Below are 22,540 nucleotides of genomic sequence, written 5' to 3' on the forward strand. Positions count from 1 at the left end.
AAGGTGCCATTAAAAAATCACAAGTGTATTTAAGAGATGTATTTATCCTCACATTTGCTGGTGTCCAGGCTCAATTTTGGGCACAATTTGTCTTCAGGTGATTGGCAGTCTTTCTGGTCCATTGCGAAACTGCTGGTAGGGCTTCCAAGTTGTTTCTTAGATGCTGGTGAGTGCATACCTCCTTTTGCTCTTGCTTCCTGATGAAGACAAAAGGGGATGTAAAGTGTTAGGAGGAAACACCTGCGGTTTTCCTCTGTGGGAGTGACCATCACACAGCCTTCGCAAACCAACTCAGTGTTTGAATAAAACAAGAGACGAGAAAAGCTTGCAACTTTCTTGCCAATCAACACCAGCTGCGATTTCACAACACATGGAACTGCAGCAGATTGCATTTTGCAGTAGAAAGGCAGTCATGATTTCACTGCACAAAGGTGACCTTGAATGTAATATGGAAAGCGGAGTTGCACTGAAAGTTTTTTTTTCCTCTTTTCCTTGTGTGGACCCAGTACAGGCATTTGAAAGACATTCAACAATCTCAGAAAAAAACAATCTCAAGTTGGTATAAAAAATATGTTTTTCAAGACATCAAGGTGGCCCAAATGGATAATGAACACAATATTTTGTTTCAATGCTTATGTTTTACAGTACTGATGAGATCAATCTAAAAATATTCCCAATACATAATAATTCTAGAATGTAACTGAGTATACAGTGATCATTAGACAATGATTTCAGGCTGTTTCACATTATAGGGCAGTGCAGCAGTTAATGTTATTATTTTATGAGTAAACAAAACACCAAGCCTTTAAGGTGTCCTAAAAATAAGTAATATGAAATTTTATCAATTCTCTCTTCTACTTTGTTTACTGGGGATTTTTGTTGCTGTAAAGCAGTTGCAGTGTTTTATTTCTTCTTGCAAATCAACCCTACAGGGGTATAAACCTACCTTTGTTTCCTACTTGTCATTATTTGCAAATCAAATTTGTTCCCAATGGCTACTCCCCTACAGCACCTCCATAGCATTAGGTATGTTGAAAATAATATCTGAAGACAAGTGCTTTTCATCAAAAACTGAGTGAACTAAAACCTCTCAGTTTATCTTTGTTTTGAGGAATTCACCCAAAAGCTCCTCCGCATTCATTGACAATTCAACAACGAAAAGCTCTCTTCTGACATTTAAGCTCCCTCGGCATCAATTGACTGTTTTGCCAGGATTCCTTAAAAATCTTTTTGCCTGTGATATACCTCAAAGCTTGACTGTGATCTTCCCTGAACACTATTTCACAACTCCGGTCCTTCAGCTAAATTAGCTTTGTTGCAAATATTGCACTATTCATTTTTTGGTTACTTAAACTTTGAACTTGCTAGAGCTACTTTTGAATTGCCCTGAGCAGCAAACTTTAATGTATTCTTTTTTTCAAACAGGGGCTTATGCAACTCTTGTATTAACTTCTAAAGCACTAATTTAAGCCAGCAGCCATATCGCCCTGCAACTCACAACAGGCAACCCACTAAAGCTAAGCAGGTGTGAGCCTCGTCAGTACCTGGATGGGAAAAACTAAGGTTGCTGCTGGAAGAGGTGTTAGTGGGGCAAGCAGGGGGCACTCACCCTGCAGTCCATGTGGGTCCTAATGCCCCAGTATAGTGACGGGGACACTATACTGTAAACAGGCGCCATCCTTCGGATGAGATGTAAAACCGAGGTCCTGACTCTCTGTGGTCATTAAAATTCCCAGGGCGTTTCTCGAAAAGAGTAGGGGTGTAACCCCGGCGTCCTGGCCAAATTTCCCATTGGCTCTTACCAATCACGGCCTCCTAATAATCCCCATCTATGAATTGGCTTCATTACTCTGCTCTCCTCACCACTAATAGCTGATGTGTGGTGAGCCTTCTGGCGCACTATGGCTTCCGTCGCATCATCCATGTGGATGCTGCACATTGGTGGTGGTGGAGGGGAGTCCCCATCACCTGTAAAGCGCTTTGAGTGGAGTGTCCAGAAAAGCGCTATATAAGTGTAAGCAATTAAAATTAATTAATTGATACAACACTTTTTTCCCTTTAACCTTATGTTTCCATTTCAGTCATCAAACAAGACTTATAGCATATTTACAGATCCAAGCTACACATTAGAAAGAGAATTATGTTACAAGGCCAAAGGATTAGGGGCTGGGTATTCAAATTTCTAGTGCTACAGGTCAGAGGTCGTCCGGCCAAAATGTGATATCTTGGGATAAAGGGGAATAAACACACGTACATATCAATGAAACAAAATTGTCAAACATTCTAAGTATCTATTGTATAAATAATAACCACTGACTCCTTTAAATGCACTATCCCTTGCAAAAGCATGTATAATATATACAGTAAGCAAGGTTTCTCCTGCCTTTGTGGCAACACTGCCAGGAAATATATCAATAAACAGCATGCTGATAAGTGAAAAATCCTGTTCTGGGTTTCTGAGATTGTTTCTCTGAGAGTGTCATCTGAAAGGTGCAATCCAATACTGTTCTTTTCTGGTTGTAGGAACTCAGGGTGCTAGAACTTCCAGAGATCAATTCCAGAGATCACAGAGTGGTATTGATTATGATGTAAACTGCGCAAGACTCTTGAACAGCACTGATAACAAAAAGCAGGGGATTTGTGGTCTACACCTCATCTGCAGCTTTGCAAGAGCGGGCCTGGGAGAAGTTTTATTTAAAACCACTCATGGCAAAAGGTAGCTCATGTGTAACTCCCAGTTTGGAGGGAATGTTCAATTTAAATTGCAGTCCGTGCTGCAGAGCACATCGATCCATGCACAATTGCTTGATGTAATTGCTTTTTGAATTGAAATATGCTTCCTGTTGTGATCACTGTCGCATTCCTTTTTTTTTTTTGTCGCAGCCTTGGAGTAGAAAGATTAAAATGCAACATAATCTGTTACAGGATTTTATGAACCTACACCGCAGTATCTATATTTAAGAATTGTTTTATTCTCTTATAAGGAATTAAAAAGTGGCTTTAGAGTCATACCAAATGAAGAGCATATCTAAAGAAGTTTACACATGGGGTCTGTATCTGGTCAGTGAGTCTCTGTTATTCCACACACACCATATACCATGGCCTAAGACATGCCACCATACTAATTATAGACCTAAAACAGGTGGTTATGATACGAAATGAAGTTAAACATGATACCTTCATATTTTGTGTGGTTAACACATTTCAAATATGTGCGCAGAGAGACAGATACATATATATTCATGAATTTTATGTTTGTATCAACAAATGAAAGATGACCAGAGAAATAGTGAACAAATGACCCATGGCAAAGTTGAGGGAGAAAGTGCCGATATCACTAACCAGAAACTGAACAGAATTCACATAGGATTAACATCACAGATATCGCTCATGTCATGTCAACATGATTCTGTCTGATAGGTTTTCTACAGTCACCTCATTTCCATCTGACCTGGATTATCACTTGTTTCGGCTTCCCTGATCTAAAATTCTTGGAGAATCTATTCTAAACCATGACTGATGCTATGTTCATACACTTGATGTTTGCAGTTCAAAAACACATTTATAGACTTAAAGAACAGCTTCATATTGCAATTCTTATTACAGTATTGTTATGTAATTGTTAGTACATAGATGTACATACTGTAATTCAAACCCTGGCACTGGCTGTTCTAAAAGAATGGAACAGAAACTTTTAGCCAGAAAAAAGAACAGGACTGCAAAGTTGCAAAAAAGTAATCAAAATGTATTTAAGACTGTAGACATTGCATACAATCATTGAGACCATGGGTGCTCAGAAGTGGTGTTTAATAGGTTTATGTAAAAAAAGACATACATTTGTTTTAAATTGTAAAAATGAATGAATGTGTAATACTGTCTGTGTAAACTAGAAAAGCCAAGAAAAAGAAGAGTCATGTATCCTAATTAGCAGATCTACAACCAATGACATGTGTTTTCTCTCCAAGTGGATACAGTCAGGCCAGTTTAGTTCATCCAGCTGTTTCTACCTCTCTCATGCCGAAGACAAAAAAAGGAAGATTTGATAATATTCATATACTAATAGATGTTGAGCACAATAGCTAAAATATATGTTACAATTGGTTCACCTTTAAGAGATGTTCATATAAAAAAAAATGTTCATTTGTCTGTCTAAATGTCACTGTTCTTTATATTTCCTATTTCCTTTTAAAATCAGTCATGTCTGTGGGAGAGCAAAGTTGCACACAGTCTCCAGCTTTTTCATTTTTTTCCCAGTGTTTGATAGTATGTAGAAACTTATTCCGTGTTCCAACTGAGAAGTGTGAAAGAGCACGGCATGCCAAGTCTCACATCTGCTCTCACAATATGGGCTGCAGAGAAGAGCTTTGTGAGCAGCCTTGTCTATCACAAGCACACAGGCTGCTGCAGCACGAAAGCCACCAATGATCAGAGCAAAGGAGAGAGGTTTCGTGGTATTACTTTTCAGGAAGCATTGCTGTCCATTTCAAATCATTCACATGTGAAAATACTGTCCGTGAGGCGAACTACAGATACAAATTCTGTTTGGGATTACACAAGCAACTGCTTTTTGCAACTGTCATAAATGTGTCATTACTGCCGCATCACTGACATTAAAGCGTTATTCAGACTTGTGAAAAAAAACATTCAAAAAGAAACACAAAACACATCTACCACTTCTGACCAAATGTAAGATACTATCTCTCCCATATGCACTTAGGGTTAGACTATCATAAAGCTCTTCCTGTGTAGGACCTCCTTCCTGCTTAATGTTGTTTTTGATATATAAAGGAGTGCTGACAGCACATCACATCTCTCTAATGAACATACTGTACTGTATGGCGATATTTCAAATGTTTAATAAGTAGACTTTAAAACATTTTTAAAAGGATTCTTTTGTATCACGTGCTGCAAGAGAAGGAAATCAGATGAAAAAAAAATTACCAGGAACAGGTAACAAAGAGAAAATAAAGCCTTAATACACATTAATACAATAGGCTTGAGTGCTGTTCTATAAAAATCAGACAGTACATTTTTTCTGCTTTAACACATAATGCATTGTTGAATCCATACCCACCCTCCTCCTCTCTTGCCACGCTTACTCATATGATCAAAAAAGGGCAACAGAAGTGCTTAGAGGGGACAATGATCCTAACCGTTACATTTTATGGAGTGTGACGCACATTACTGAAGCAACACACTAGGTGTGCAGTGCCACATTTCACAATATCACGGATCGGGATATATTAGTCCCTTAAATAGGGAAGCCGTGTCGCAGACCAGTTTTGCAGACAAGCTTTTCAGTCTACAAAATGTTTTCCTCTAATGTCATTGCAGCACAACTCCTGTGTGATGCATGCAAATCATGTTTCAGTGGCTTCCATCCGCTTCTCTATTCTGCCAGTGCTGAGCACATAAAAGCAAAGCCTGGTTTTATTTGGGGATAAAAGCTGCTGTAACTGGTACTTCAGTAATCATAAAGTATAAAATCTCATGCTAGGGGGTGCTTCTTTTATGAAAAAAAAATCTCCTGAATAGGCTTCAACAGTTCTTTTGCTGAATGGGAGCAGTAACAAACTACCATTTACACTGTGTTAGTTATTTTGCATATTGGTCTGCAAAACAGACTTGACATTATAAATACTGCTCTTAGGTCTACCCCCTGTCTGTTCTACTATTAATGCTTAACTAGAGTAAACTGCTGGAATGTAATTTACATTTTCCATTGGGAATATTTGTTTTTCCAGTATCTTATCATTTCCTTGTTCATTTTGCTTCAGAGGTTTGCCATGGCAACCAAGGTAATCTCCATTTTATTGGACTTACTTTTGACTTTTGATTTTGGTTTTATTTGCTACTGGAATGTTTGAGCAGCCTGCATATATAACAAATAAAATAAACCAAAAATAACTAAATTAAGGGCATATGGCCCTGAGTTAAGCCTTTGTCAAGATGCAAACTATTACAAATTCCCTTTCAGCCACAAAAGCTTATTATTTTAATTAAGGCAGACTTCCCATTACTTCTATCCCCATACTGTAGCAAGCTGGATATTAATTGAGGAAATGATTATAATCTTAACATTAGTAGAAACAATTGAAGTCGTGGGGAGTTCACTTTCTTGTAGCGGAAACTGCTGCTTTGGTGTTTTTAATCGCTGCAGGCATCAGTAAATTTGTTTCAATCACACTACCACCCTGGCCTCAAGCTTCTGTCAAATAATTTTAAAAAGTACATTTATTTGAAATACACTTACAGTATTAAGGCCATAGTATCCATAAATTAAACTACACTTGCTTTCTGATAACCTGCTTATGCCTCACAGACATTGGCAGCACTGTACAGTATATACAGAACTGTACACTGTACTGCAGTCTCGTGTCACTGCACATATTTGTGTTACACTCATTTTACTGCATTACTGTATTTTTGGTATTCTTACAATGTTTCCCGTACTCCCTTAACTTCTCTGAATTCATTATTGTTTTTTTTTTTCATTTTTAAAATACAGCAGATTTCTCATGGTCATCCTTATAAGTCACCTTGAATGAAAACAATGCATTAGTGTATCAAAAACACATATTAATGCAAAATGTATTGAATATCGTTATTGATACTAGTATCCATAATGGAACAATGGGCAGACAAAATAGGATGGATTGGAAACAGCAATGTAACGAATGTTCCATTGAAGTTTGTCCTTTAGAGATGCCAAAGTTCCGTTATGATGTGTAACTCCCACTTCAACTAGTATACCGTACAATGAAAGAAAAAAACAAACAAAATATACTGGAAAAGAAAATATTTCAAACACTATTACACGGACTTCTTCCCTAATTAGAACTCTTGGCAATCCTCCAATGAGATTTTAAGCATTTAACATTAAAACTCAGGGACCCTTTTTGATATTAATTCCTTTCTGGACTAATATGACTTTAACGATAATATATTCATTTGTTGCCAGAAATCATAAATACAGATTTTCTTCTGTGCCTAAAAATAAGCTTCTGGCAACATTTAATGTTGAGGTCAAAAACTATAACCACAAAGAAAATTAAACGACTTGCAATATTTCATACAGTATATAGCCAGAAACCTTCTTTCAAAAATTAGTCATTAGAATCATATTGCATCTGTAAGCATTATAGTTATGGACAATTTAGAAGGAAATGTAGGGGTGAAGATGAATGAATTATCACAGGATTAAATTTTGTTAATAAAATGGGATACCATTGGGATAAAAATGCTATTGATTGGCTTATTTCTTCAATAGGGAAACAGATGATTGTGTGTTTTCAACGAGAATACTTTTGAATTTCTTTTGCTCTCGTTACAGTCAAGTGAAAACATGCAGTGTTGGTTGGTAGCTTCTGAATTCCTTTCTGTCTTTACTTTTTAGAGTGCCAAGTTAATACAGACATTCCCTTATTTAAAACATCATTACAAATCAAAAGGGGAATGATAGTTCTCCGTTCATCCTCTGCTGTACATAAAGCCAACCACACATCTGTATCGCACTTGTCTGCTTCCTTGAGCAGAGTTGAAAGGAATAAATCTATCTAAGTGATGTTACTTGAATATTCATCTGTTAAATTTCTGCTGGGTACAGCTAAACCAGATAAATCTTGATCTATTTGTTACTCTATGTATACCCAATCTCACTCAGCCATTCTCTTCTTTTTGGGAAATGGAGGGGAAAAAGGAGTTAGTGAGGTGATCAGAAGCATCAGCTAACTTTAAAAACCACTTCATATTTTTGCAGGTGCTATTTTAAGTTGTAGGACTTAAGATTTAAAGAGCATCGAGTGAAACTGAAAGACAATCATTTTACATTTATGCAGCAGCCCAAATAGAACATATTCCTCAAGCCTGCAGTTTGCAATAGTGATGCTGGAACTTTCTACCACCAGAGTAAATAAGGCTAGCGACGTCACTCTCAAGATCTGGAGCAAAGCTGCAATTAGAAACAATGAAGAAAGTGGGGTCTGGGGAAATACTGCTGGGGGGAGGAAGGGGGAGAGACATTTGTTGTACTTGTTACATTGCTTCCTGCTTATCTTGTTATTGGTGTGATACTCCTTGTTAAAGTAAAAAAAAATTACCTAAAAAAGACTGCTTTTTACCTCATTAATATTCCTATAGTGCCTTGGCAACTAGAAGTTTCTGAATACAAAAATAAGACACAAGCAATTAACCACAGAGTGAAAGTGCAACAGTAAATGATATGTAAATGAGGCAAAGACCAATATACAGTAATATAGCTCTGTTGTGGAACGCTAACATACTGTATGTACACTACAGAAAAGAAGGACAAAGCCAAACAAACTACATGAAATAAAGTTTTTGTTACAGCCTCAGAAATCCATATCAGTAGTACACGTAACAACAGCGCAATATTCACAGCAACAGAGCATATATTTAGCAACTGCTTGCCTTGTGATATAATCATATTTGACACCTTATCTCAGAACTCTCAAAGTCATTTGAACATTAGAAGCTAAGCTTAAAGAAAAACAACCACCTAAAGCATTTTGTTCTGACTTTTATTAATCTAGTGAACATGCTAGGACCACAATAGCCATGAGATAAAAAACATTATGCTCAGGTTCCAGATAAAGTATTGGTTACTGTAAGTGTATATTAATATGTAAAACATGGAAACATGGACATTTTCTTAATCTTAAACAAACTTAAAATATAAACTTACTGTAATAAATCAGCACAAAGACTTCTATTTATTTCTGAAGAAACATAGTTCAACCCAAAGTTTATGACGTCTTTTCATAGTTGTTTCGGGGGAAAAAAGCCTATATTTTGTTGCTGACTTTTCCTTGTAATACACAATAAATAAGTCTTAAGAGGTCCAATCATAAGAATGATATGAAAACAATAAACATACCTAAACCGTTTTTCTTTAATTAATCTTCGGATAATGCACCCTTCAAAGAGTTGTCAACTTCAATCTGGTATTGTGTGATTAGAAGACAGACTGCCACCTTGTGGTTCAGAGTGAAACCTCTGGGGTTGGAGTATTTTTTTTGCACTTTTTAAAACTCCAGAACAGGATTCCACACTCAAGTCAGAGGTGAAATGGTAAACTCTGTAAGGTCAATAACCTAAGCGCTTATAACCTCTGGGCAGTTCACACATTTCTGCCACTGATCTAGAGTACTGTATCAGCTGTTTGGAAAGCGCTACTGAAATAGCCAGGAGGTAAAAGGAAATAGCATGAATATGTAATATTTTTGCCATATAGAGGAAAACAAATGATTATCAGTTGACTATTATCTGTTATTTTCCAAATAAGAAGTTATTATGTTATAGCATTATGTCACAAAACTGTTAGTCATTTTACCACTGGATGATGTTATTGTAACGCAACGGGGTTCAGGCGGGCGCCCTTGCCGCATTAGGTCAGCCCCGCACCGTCGGGGCCGACCTAGTGCGGCAAGGGCGCCTGCCTGAACCCCCGTTGCGTTACATTGGTGTTAGAAGCGGGGTGGGATAGCCCTTCGCCGGGGACGGCGAGTTAAGCGGGGTGTAACGCATACGGACATCAGGGTGTGTAAGAGCCGGCTTACCAGAGCGGTGACGTCACCGCCCTTCCCTGGGGAAGTGGAGAGATCTCTCTTTAGCTCACCGGGCTGGGTCCCTGTTGAGTGACGCGGGAGTCCCGGGTTCGAGCCCCCGACGGTGCTGGGCCGACCTAATGCGGCAAGGGCGCCCACCTGAACCCCCGTTGCGTTACATTATCAATGAATGAGCTATTGACTTATTGGGTAATGATTTGTGAAGTGTATTGGAAATTGTATAGAACACATTGAAGCCAAATATTTACCACCACCACCTTCCTCCAGCTAAAATCAATTAAAGTTAGTCGACAAGTATATATAAAATCAAAAATGATTTCTTAGTCAGGATAATTGCATAATTTTAATTATATTGCTGTGTGAAAAAAGTAACTTATTTCCCCAAATTTACAGAAATAGTTCACTGTAACAGTTTTGCCTACACTTGAATGTATGAAACTATAGCTATTATCTGGTACTGCAAGGGATCCAGTGATGACAGAAACTAAACAAATGTGACTGTAATTGTCGTACATTATTAAATTAAAATTTGTTTGCAAAGCATTCATCTAATGTGGATAACTTGTTGCAACACAAATTATGATTCTGCTCTTGTTTATTATATAAATATAAATTCTCATCCTGAAGCTGTCCTAGGGGATGTTCCAAAGGCTTTTAAGTTAGATAGTAAAGACTTAATTGCCCCATTTCCATAGTCACTCTAATATGTTTGGATATGCTGGTATCCATAGGAACTGAATGAGCCATTAAAAGGCATTTCATGAAACTGACACCAATACTCTGCTTTTCTAAGCACTTAAATGATGGCAGTGATTATCAATTCATTTACCATATAGCACTATATTAAAATACTACATTCAGCATCACATAGGTCTGTTAACTCTACTACAGTATATTGTTTCTGTTTCACTGATGTTTGGGTTATCCATACACAGTAACTTTGTATCCCTTTCTACACAATCATTCAAAAGTCTTCTCCAAACAATATATCCATCTTGTGTATGATGAGTAACATAAAAAAAAAACAAAACACAAGATATCATCAAATATGTTCTTTACCTTAAACCTTAAGGTTCTTTAAAATATGTTTCTATACTCTGGTATGCAGTTCAATTTCTTTATATTGTAAAATAATAGGTAAAATCCCAGCAAAATTTACCAATTTACAAAGGTCCTATAAAAAATTTCCATCCTGATGTGTAATTATGCTATAATATATTGTGGCGCCCTCGCCTGGCATTGTGGCCAAAGAGCGCCCAGCTGAGGTGCGCGGCGAGGGGCAGGATGGGAGGAGAAGCCAAAGGGGGAACTGAGGGCTACTGGCCAGCGCGGGTTGACCATCTGCTGCGATTGCACATTGTTGTGGGCTGTTGGGTTGTCATATAAATACTGCAGTTATCCCCGGTTTACACCCTTTTATACCTGTATCCACTTAACCAAGCTATCCCTATGTGCCTGTGCCCCAAGTGACCCTAGTGTGTTATACCCTGGTTACATTGTCTTTATCTCTTGCCGTCTTTGCTGGTGTGCCACTTGTAAAGAGCAGTTTCCATTCTAAAAAGAGCCTGGAATTTTGTCTGCATCCTTGCCGACCCCATCTTGCTACAATATAAAGATACTGCACAAAGTTAGAAATATACTGTAAAATGCTCTGCATGACGATAGGGGACGCTCAAACAATATACTCCAAGTATTTCCACTTTTGGTTTCCATACTTAAAGTCCTCACAGATGTACAATGTTTTTAAAACACTTTAAATGTTTATGCCAAAGTCTTAAAGGGGAACTGCAGTCCCAATTTCTCAGACTGGTTATTAAATCTTGATAACAAATTAAAATAATTGACGGTATCACAAAATTTTACAAATTCCGAAATCAAGCACAAAATTGTGAACTTTGTGAAAGTACTGTATAGTCACCATGTTGCCGCAAACCCCTGGTCTCATGGGCAAGAGTGAGAGTTTGTTCGAACAGTGACGTGAAGCTGCCCTTCCTACTCACTAGTCCCTGTAAGGATTTATGTGATGTACAAGCAAATAAGTACAAGTTGTGCAGCACACATTTCACCACAGAAATGTTCCAACGGTAACAAGTAAGTTGTATTTGTTGGCAAAACCTCCTTGAATTTGAGAGCAACATTTCTATTGGATTAAAAGAGATGTATTCACGAACCTGCTTGTTTACAACATTATTGGTCCACAACACGTCACCAGACGTTTGGCTTCCTCGTTCTGAATTGCAGAAAGTGGCACTCTGCACACCTGGAAATTTAGTCAATTTTGTGATGGAAATTGGAGGTTTTACACATTACTGTGCACATTTTAATTTCATTGCGGTTTGAAATGCACTCATCAATGCTGATTCTTTCCAAACTTGAAATATAAAAATAGCGTTGCAGTTCCCCTTTAACAACTTCAGTAGATGTATGATTTTCTTTGTTTCAAATGATTCATAATTTATCTCTGAAATGCTGCAAATGGCTTAGAGATGAGCACTGACTCTGGACTCAAATTGCCAGTTCTGGTAGGTTACTAATAGAGGAAGAGGTTCGCTGTAAAAACGTATTGTTTCTCTTCGTGCCTGTTTTCAAACACTTGAGAACACAGTGACAATCTACTGTACTTTGTGCACAGCACCTTTCTGTAGTATATTCTAATACACATACTGTATATAGAGAATCTTGAATTTAATATGTTGGTAAGTTAGTAATCATAATATTATTTGTTGTTTCAATGTATACATTTCATTTATTTAATAAAACCCATTTCTTTTTACTAAATTTTATTTAACAAACACACATAGTATTAGTCAAAACCTACACTGTTGTGCTGCTACAAATTGTTTAGCTTCACTCTCAAAAATATCTTGTATAGAAAGGAAGTACTAAAGATATTTTCATTAAGCCTTGTTTTTTCACGCTTGGATGCATAATTCAGTCAAACAAAACGGTCCTTTTCAACCACAGTTAAACAAGATGTTAAAGAGGGTTTGTGATAACATAAGTTATGATACTGCATTTTTCAGATGCAGGCTGTGATCCATAACCTTTTTTTTTTTTAGCAAACAACATTTCAGACACATGTTTGAAAATATTTCAGCACCCCATAGTGCCTGTTACTAAACTTTTTCAGAACACCTACGGAGCAAATGTGCCTGAGCTAACAGATTAACTCTGGAAATGCATTATGTTATAATGTAACATTAATGAAATAACAAATCTGAATGATTAATTCACAAATGTAACTAAGCAATAAAACTGACAACGCACCATTTAAACCAGGCTGTAGCTCAATTCAAATTTAGAAAAGCTTTAAAAATACTTTCCCTTATCCCATATAATTTGTTTTCTTAAAAAACTCTAAAGGCAAGGGAAAATATTTGTAAATTAACAGCTATTGGCATGGAAAGTTCTTGAACACTTGCAGAGATTGTACTTTCTGAAGTTATTAACACAATAAATAATAACAAATATTCCATGATTTAGATTCTTTGTCTTTCTGGATAGGAAAGCTATGATGGGTATCATTTCAGAGCTCTGCGTAGGTGATTAGCCCAGTTTTTTATCGACTGAGCATGAGCCTCATGAACTTCAATGGATTCCAATTTAGATGACAAAAAAAGATCTAGATTCTCCATCTCCATCTGCTGCTTTTTAGTGTGGATGAAAGATAAGAAATCCACAATGCAATTTTTTCTACAAAAAAGTTACAAATGTTAAAAGCAACATCAGAGGAAATTAATTACAATTAAAATCATGCTGTTTTAGCAGACAGGCGTTTTCTAGATTTCTTGTCCTGATTTTTCCTTGTCCTAGTTTGTTTCGAAACACTTAAATGTCTGCTTATCAAGTAACATTTAACATCTGTTGGCCTCATTACCCTCTGAGAGATGCTTTTTGTCTTTCAATGCAAACAGTTCTAACCAGTCTTCTCTTTATCTACACTTGTGTGATAGCACACAGTTTTTTGCTCTTGTACAAAGATAAATAGAATAAAGCAAAGGAGCTCTGTGTGGGAGCAATATAGCCATGTGCATGCAATATTGTAGTTCAAGTGTAACAATCAAAGAAACCTTTCACTATTAAACTTAAACTTATGCTGAAAGGACATTCCTTCAAGGCAAGTTTGTTTATAGTCCCAAAGGCAGTTTAAAATGTCTGGAAACATGCTGTTCCCACTTCAAAGCTGCTTCCCATAAAGATACCATGAGGACAAAAAAGAATGAAACTGGTGTCATTACTGTCAATAGGTAAAGTCAGGACCGGCAGAATACAATGTGTTTTGTATACATAACAACAAATTTAATAAAAGCAGTCCACTTATGGAAGTTTTGATACGCACTAGTTGCAGTGGCCTGGGTCAGAATTTCTGCAAAGGCCTCTTTGTTTCGGGTGAGGCTTTATTTGTGCTGAAAGGTTATACAGTGTTTCAGAGATACAGTTTGTGCTCAATTTATTCTGGGGTTCCCTGGAACTGAGCTCTAGAACCTCTCAATTTTAGTCTATTTGGGTTCCAGGTCAAGACCTCTAAAACCTGGTGTCACGTCCTGGTGACACACATCATATAACATGAGCATTTAAATTTGAAAATAATTTTATAAGAGTCTTGTCTCGTATGCTCCTTGATCACATTTCTGCATAACAATCCTCATTTTCTCACAATGTGTGAATACCGTAAAAACAGATTTGAAGTGAAAAAAAGATGGAACTGCATGTAGAGACTCACACTTTTCCACGCTGCCAAACAGCTGCTCACAGCATCGATTGTCAGGAACTGAAAAGGGATTGGTCAATTTGACATTTTACATGTACATTCCTGTGTGTCATGATTAGCTCAAAAGTTTAACAACCCATTTCCTCAGAAATAAGGAGAAAATTGTTTGTGGAGATGGTACAAGGCACTCCTAAAATCTGGTCAATGCCAGATAAGGCAACTAGTTTGAACGTAAAAAAGTGTTTTGATTGTGTTACACACCTATTTTTTTTTAAAAAAACTAGAATGTGTTTGAATTATGGTGTTAATATGGATCGGTGGTTACCTATGAGCTATTTACAGTATGAACTAGAGGAAAACCATAGTTTGAATGTTTAAAAATAGAGTAGGCCAAACTGCATTTGATTGTGGTAATTCAAATTATGAATTAAAATGTTTTATTTATCTTGTTAGAACTTTATCAACAACAGTGGTTGAAAATACTTTAAACGTGTTATGCTGATGTTAAGCATTTTCCACGTGTCACAGTTAAGAGCAATGGTATATCTGTTGCCTCTTTTACATCCTTGCTCTCTCGTTCACACTGAGCTCCAGCACCTCCTGATTTACAAATTAAGCACTGTATACAATACACACTAAATAACATACTAAGATATAATAAATCACAATAAATCCTTGGATCACTTTAGTCTGCACTAATTAAAAAAATACAAACACAAAGATTTTTGTCAGCAATTGTTTGATTAATGACAGGGTTGACACAAGCATATGGAATGCAATTTAGGCACACGGATGTGATGGTGTACATGTATTGTGCACATACTCAAAGCTGTAAAAATAAGGCAGTAATTCATTAGGTTTAGGGTTAAATGAATGGTAATATTCATCTGCAAGATACCACAACTGAGAAGTGCAGGGGATTGTAAGTGTTGGAATGTCATTAAAGCTGGCTGCACATCATCTCAAAGTCCATCATGTAACCATTTCACATCTGTGAGACTGTGTTAGGACAATGTTAGTGTTAGTGATAATCTTTGTCCTGGTCCCTTATGTTTCACCACAGCAAACCAGGAATAATATATTCTTCATGAACACCTTCACACTCGGTTTTGATTGGACACAGCAATTGGACACAATTGCTGTCATCAGGACTCAAAGCAGTTCAAGAGTTTGTGACTACACAGTTCAAAGATGTTTGACAAAACATTGCAGTGCAATGTGCCCTATCATGGTCAGATCATCAACATCAATGTGTGGAACAAATCTGGGAAGCAAATGGAGCCAACTCTTATCACAGAAACTGGAGAGATATCGTTTTCTGATGAACTGAGACTCAATCTGAGCTTTATTGATATCCAGCCCCATGTCTACGTGGAGTTTGTGACTGATGATGTGGAGTGCAGTTAATGTTCAGTTCTTATCAGAACTGGTTTCTGTGGACAAGCTTTTGTGACTAGGTTTTCCTCCACTGTTAGTTGAAGCTGACAGACACAGACAATTCACTTTGCAGCAAGACAGTGCGCACACAGCTAGGGTTACACATATTGGCCTTCACAACCATCCGATATGAATCCCAACCAAACACCTGGGGGTGGAGGCATTATGTTCTGCAGCATCAACCCCAATGACAGACCATTATAAAGATGTTGCAGGTATTGTAGCATCATAAGATAGCTCTCCCATAAACATCTGTGAGACATCTGTGTCATTTAATGCCTTTTAAACTTCAGAAAAGTGCCAGGGCACAAGTCAGTCACACCTGTTACTTCCCAGCCAATGAACTACGGTTGTTTCCTCTGTGTGTTCCATTGATAAATTCAAACAAACGATGCACTGTATTTGCCACATGAACTTTCATGGTGTCATAAAATGGTTTCACTTACAGAACTCACAGTTTTTATTGCCTCTGTATATGTTTATAGATACAGTTAGTAGTGGGAATCAAGTAAGAAACACAGTATTTATTTTTAACCAATCACAGTTAGAAAATGTTATAAAAAGACAAAATACTCAAATACTGCTCCTGATGCAGTCTTTTTGGATTGAAGTCATAGAAGTTATCCAAGGATAAAAGTATCCTGATGACACAGGTGTTGTTCGAAAGAAATATAATCAGGCCTCATAATCACAACTAGTGTGCCTTTTTAAAATGATCATTATGCTTTATCATCTCTTACTCTTTTTCAGAAATAAACTAATTTTGCAATGGACCAAACATTTTCTAAACATTGCTTTACAACAATGTCTACTTTGCACTGTTTTCTGAATTTGTCTGGAACCCTTGGACATTTATTTTCCATTTCTTTCCACTTATTGGTGACCCAGAGCAACATGGTGGTGTGGCACTCCAGAACTCTTGAGTTCCATGTTTGCTTGTCGACTGGAGTCATGCCCAGGTTATAGTACTGCTCCAAATTCTTGGTGATACTTTTTTATCATGAGTGATAGGTGTTTATTTTTTTTTATCTTTTTGAAAGCAACATTTAAGCTACCTTAAAAACTGTAAAAACCTCCACACTAATTGCGTGCCATAAGAGCTCTACAGGAGATCTTGTTTGTTCTTTGTTTTTTTTTTCCACATCCTCCCTTCCGTGAATAGCCAGAACATTGGCATACACATCGAACGTGAGCCAATGTAGGAAGGGCTGTATCCACACAGGACACATCACTCCACTGAGGAAGGCCTGAGAAGTTTCAGCTGTTTTCTGCTGCACTGAACATGGTAATTAAGTATTATTTTTAAGTTTAAAATCAGATCTTAACCATAAACCTCCCAATTATCCTTAAATAACATAGTATTATGCTCTTTTCTCTTTGTGCCATATCTACAGAACACTGACTGCCACCTAATAGTTTTGCCAGAGCTATTTTAAGGTTACTTTCCTACTGTATATCAGCTCTACAGTCAGTTCAGTGAATCCTCAGAGGACAGAAGATTCTAGGTAGACATATATATTATCCCTGTTTTCATAAGATAACAAAAAGGAAGGAATGTGATACTTAGAGTATTTTATCTCAGTGCTGGCAGTAATAGCTTATGAAGTTGTATATGCAGTTATCAGTAAATAATACAACAAAATTGAAGTCTTGGTTGTTTTAATGATTTTTAGGATTGCTTTGCTATGAATACATTTTCTCTCTCTTTTTACATCTCTTTTTTGCACATGACAGTGTGGAAATTCACATTGGAGTTACTGTGTGACACATAAAAAGTACAGCAGCCTGAATGAATGGTCTGTCTGCCACAGGGGTGGTAGCACGACATTTTTGATATGACCAGTCACTATCCTGGTAATTACCCAATGTGTCTTTACAGTTACAATTAGAACACTAATTGAAGAATCTGCTTTGTTGTATTTTATCAAAACATGGCACTGCTGCTTAGTTCACTACTCAAAGAACCAATTAAAATGTTACATGCCCTTTCAGAAATCATACAAAATACATACAAAAACAAAAAAGCAGTAATTGCAATTTTTAACTGGTGACAGCCTCATTCATCCATGTTCTTACACTATAGATCCTAACAGATGAACCTATAGAACCTTCTGCTGCAAAAAAATACAATAGGTGACTCTGTTTCTACTGCACATCACTTTAATCTTCTAGATCACCTTCTAGGGAAACAATAAAAAAGCCAACATTATCTTAAAAGTACAAAATTGACAGGGTTGCTACCTAAATACTGTACCATGCATTTCTATGAGATTACTGTGTATAATTTGGTATCAAATCACATTGCTTAAAATATATTGCTGTTCTGGAATACCGCTCAGTCCAGGGAAAAGCAACCAGATACATTGCTGGACGTTTTACACTGAAAGATTAATAGAACTGAATCCTTTTGATCTTCAATGAAGAAGACTGGAAAGGGTCCTGATTCAAGTAGCCAAATTCTTGAAAAAGTTCCTGACACAGAAGGAACAGTGCAGCAGGAACCAGGGGACATACATGGAAACTAACAAGAAGGGCATTTAAAATATAAAACAGGAGGTTCCTGTTGTAATGGCCTCCTCATGTTCTTATGCTTTAGTAATCTGGATATGTATCATTCTAAAAAGTTTATAATTATTTCTACTAATAGGGAAGAAACAAAAAAACCCAAAACTATTATTGTGCATCACTGAATTATAGTGATGGAATAAGGAAGGTGACACATTTGATAAAACATCATTCCAAATCTCCAAACTGCAATCTGAACACTAAAAATGATTCACCCTCAATACTTCCTAGAAAAATACACGTAATAAAGTTAAATCTCACATCTTCCTCCTAGTCCTCTTACTGTATGTGCCACAACAAATTACTCTGACTTTCTGTGATACTGTATAAGGTACTTTCCATCATAGCCCATTTGTTTTTTTCTGTTATATTTTTCATGTAAAGAACATTGATTTTAGATGATTATGCTATAGAAAACTCCATTAAAACAAGAGAGAAACATTTATCATTCTGAGAGCAGAATGAAAGATTCACAAAGTCTTCTGATTTTTAATAGTGCGATTTGTCAAACGATGTCACCCTAATATGTTGGCTAAATTTGAATTTATATCTTATCTGACAGGATCTGTTTCACATTGGTTAAAAGGATACTTATTATGAATTAAACACAATGTGCCATGTTTTTCCTTTACAAAATGTCAGTCAATTACACCACTATCTCTAACCCTATACAGTAAGTCTATGGTAGTAGGGTGAGTCAGGCTAATGGCCAGATAACCTCCAAAATCAACTGAAGGTGACATGTCTGTTTGGAAGCTTTTATAACAAATGAATTTTTCTGGTCCCTGAGATGGACTGGCATCCTGGCCATGGTGTATCCTGCTTGCCGGGACCCTATACTAGTTGACAAGTTTACTTTGCTCACTTCTCTATAAGTATACACATTCAAAAAAAAACTGTCAAATTAGGAAAGATCTTTATTTTTTTTTGTTTATCTTTCTTTTTCTTTCACAGGCCAGTATAATATATGGTTTTGATTCAAATTGGTCTGTATATTGGAAAATATTATTACAGGTTAAACTGTTTTTGTTTCTATTATGCCCTTCAGCTTATTTCTTATAAATTATTCAACACAGTGGCTTTATTATGTTGTTACAATTGTTGTAAGAGTACATGACACACTTGGTTAATCATACTAAGGTCACAGAAGAAATACAATCTTGTCTAACATTCATGTGCTATATATCTTATTTCTCTGTCTCACATTGAGTATTCCAACTTGAGTTGCAAATTTCTAAAGAATGAAAACTTTAATTGCAGTTGTACACATCTTCCTGACCACTGGTATTTCATTAAATGCACTTTGACCCATTTTGTGTTGAAGTAGGTTGTGTTATATATAAACATTTTTTTAGTCAGGTAAGCCAAGATGGAAAACTCCCATTAGCTGAACTAGCAGGAAGCTCCTGGTAATATTTTAGTCACAGTTTTCTGATTTTTCAACTGAAGTTTTAAAATCCAGCATAAGCATCTCATGCCCTTTCTATGTTAAAATACAGTGTCACCAGACAGTATAAGCCAGAGAAAGTTTACATTTTAGTACAATCAAGTCCTTTTAGATTCTTTTAACTGAAAGATCCAAACACAATTAATTTCAGTTTTACTTGACAACTATTGAATACAAATTCAGCAGACAGAGGGAAATTTAACAACAGTTCCTAATATTGTTAGAACTCTATAAAACCTTCAAGTGATAAAAAATGTTATTTAAGACTGATTTATTTTTTATTTTTTCCAGTCTAAGCTTTGAAAAGTTGCTTTGTACTTTACAGGTATGGGTGGCCATTGTGTTTTTAGGTGTCGTGCACGGGTATAAATTCTTACCTTGCTAAGACTTTCATGTGTTGACCTATTAATTCAAAGATTTTTCCTGGAGGTGAAAGATGGAATTCAAAAGACATGTTGGATGATTAACTGCAGTGTATGAAACCAACAAAGTACTTTACCCTATAGCTAAAGCCACTATGCCGTTCTACATCAATGTATGCTGTATGTATTTTCATGAATGTTTTATTGCGTAACAGACCTATTATTCACATCCTCAGGTTTGTATTATATTGAAGTGCAAAAAGTGCTTTTGTCTCCCATTGACAGCAAAATTGAAAAAAAAACAGACAAAAAACATTTCTTTTAACTCCTGTGCATTTCAAAGATCCTATAAGAACATAACAACCATATAAGAACTGAAACAACATTTTTTTTCACTTTTGTTTAGAAAGATCTTCTAAAAGAAGAAAGTCTGGGCATAATTAACATATACAAATGTTTGATGGGTATAGATTTTTTATAGTTTATTATTATAACCTGATTTTAAGGTTTAAGATTAAATGGCCAATAAGGTAGCAAGTATGATCAGAACAGAGCGTATGTTTTGATTACAAAATAAACTATTATGTTTTACTCACACTTTTTGCAAGTTGTTTTACTTACGTTTTTAGGTGTTGAACTTGGATTCATGGCAGTGGTATTCTCAAACATCATTTTCAGGCTGTCCAGTGGGATGTCAAATCTCTCTATCTTCCGCGCAGCTTGCAGGTCTTCTTTGACAACTTCATTGTTGACTTTGTCCGGCTGTGGACTGGAGTGGGATAAGGATGTGGGTTCTGCGACCACAGCCTCATTTGCCCTTGTTCCGTTTCCTGATTCAGTTTCCATCGTTGCAGAAACAGTATCCCCCTGCTCTAGGTACTGAAACTGGAAGTCAATTGTGACTAGAGGGAGAGAGGGAAAGAGAGAGAGAGAAAAATCACCAGTTGATAGGGTAACACTTTCTATGATGTCAGTATGACTGTTAAAAGTTATAGCGTGCGCATTTGGAAGACAAAAATGCAGACTGGTTGGAGCTGAATGAACGTCTAATAATAATTTAAAAATACATTAAGTGAACATTAGCAGCCTCAGCATCCTGGTAATGTACTGTAAACAGATGTTGCTACTTTCAGACTTTTGAAAACTTGACTTTTTCAAGTGAAACCTTGAATGCCTACATCGCTGTGTCACAAGACTCCCACTTGTATTTCAAACAGCTTGCTAAACCTCTCCAGCTTGGGCCTTCAGCCAGGTTTTTCATTTTGCACAAATCATCATTTTCAAACTTGGGTTACTTGGCAGGCATGTACTGTAGCTGTGATGCTCAAAAGGAAACTTGCATCCAAGGCTTGGATGTTGTTTTTTTTTCCCTGCGGTCTGCCTTCAGCTCTACAAAATGAATTAATCCAAGATGGGAAAAGAAAAAAAAATCTTGCAGATGAATTATGGTAAGCTTCAGGCATTCCCCGAAACTCCCAGCCTCCTTTGTTTTTAAGAGCAAGACTGCTGCTGTAACCTTGAAACAGTGCAGGAAGGTCCCATGGGTGAAATTCTGCAGCTAACAGGAAACAAGAACAGGAAGAACAGTAAATACCTATCACATCCTTCTGTGTAAATCGGGACCACAGATGACAGAATTGTGGAAATCCTATTATTCTTAAATAAATGATGGAAAACTACTAACAATTAGCCTGACCCCCAGCTTGTTAGTTTTATTGCTTTTTTACCAAAACGCCCTTTTCCGTAGTGGACACCTCCCAGGGCCTCTTAAAGGGCTAAATTAGCAGTTTAATTTATATGTAATATAAATGTTTCACACACAAAACGGATAATACGCAATTACAATTCATTAACATTGTTTGGATTATTGTGTGCTCTACTGTACAAAAAGCAAAACAGAAGTCACGTGGTTTTTTTACCTAACATTGCTTGTTCAAGCTAAACAGACTCTAATTTCTCAGTGATCAGTGCCAGGACATGTACAGGGAAGACGAAACAATGCGATGCAGATCTAAAAGGTCTATTAAAACTTTTTTCTCCTTTTTAATCTGTTTTTTATCTGCAAATCTGCTTCTTTCACTTGATTCCAGGTATTTGGCATACAGAGGACTTTTCAGAAGTTATATTTTGTTCACCTGATTATAAATTGTAGAACACAGTACAAGGTGAAATTTATGAAAGATAATCACAGAGAACAGTATAGATCATATATAATAAGATACCACATAAGAACTAAAGTGATAGGAAAGTGCAGACAATATAATTGATGCCTTTAAGATACTCTGGAATTTGGAACTAAAACCATAGGCAGAATCGTCTCTCTGTTATTTTGTTTAATTCTCTGGGAAAAAAAACTGGTAATGAACCATCATTTCTCTTGTTAAGCAACCACACTGGAATGCAACATGAATGTGTCTTACCTTTTTGTCTT

The 22,540-nt window shown here is 36.6% G+C and overlaps 1 protein-coding gene across 1 annotated transcript in view; it reads right to left on the reverse strand.

Annotated features, from left to right (window-relative positions):
- The window catches only part of xirp2b (xin actin binding repeat containing 2b), a 55,879-nt gene extending 34,914 nt beyond the window's left edge, over positions 1 to 20,965 (reverse strand). Inside the window, exons 1-2 of the mRNA XM_088930494.1 lie at positions 20,731 to 20,965; positions 53 to 197 (exon numbers count right to left, since the gene is read on the reverse strand). Of these exons, the coding sequence (XP_088786620.1) occupies positions 53 to 197; positions 20,731 to 20,955 (370 nt within the window). The 5' untranslated portion in view covers positions 20,956 to 20,965. The remainder of the gene's footprint in view (positions 1 to 52; positions 198 to 20,730) is intronic.
- Positions 20,966 to 22,540: the final 1,575 nt, after the last annotated feature.

Source organism: Atractosteus spatula, chromosome 13 (genome assembly GCF_055471065.1).
Source record: "Atractosteus spatula isolate fAtrSpa1 chromosome 13, fAtrSpa1.hap1, whole genome shotgun sequence".
Taxonomy (NCBI): domain Eukaryota; kingdom Metazoa; phylum Chordata; class Actinopteri; order Semionotiformes; family Lepisosteidae; genus Atractosteus; species Atractosteus spatula.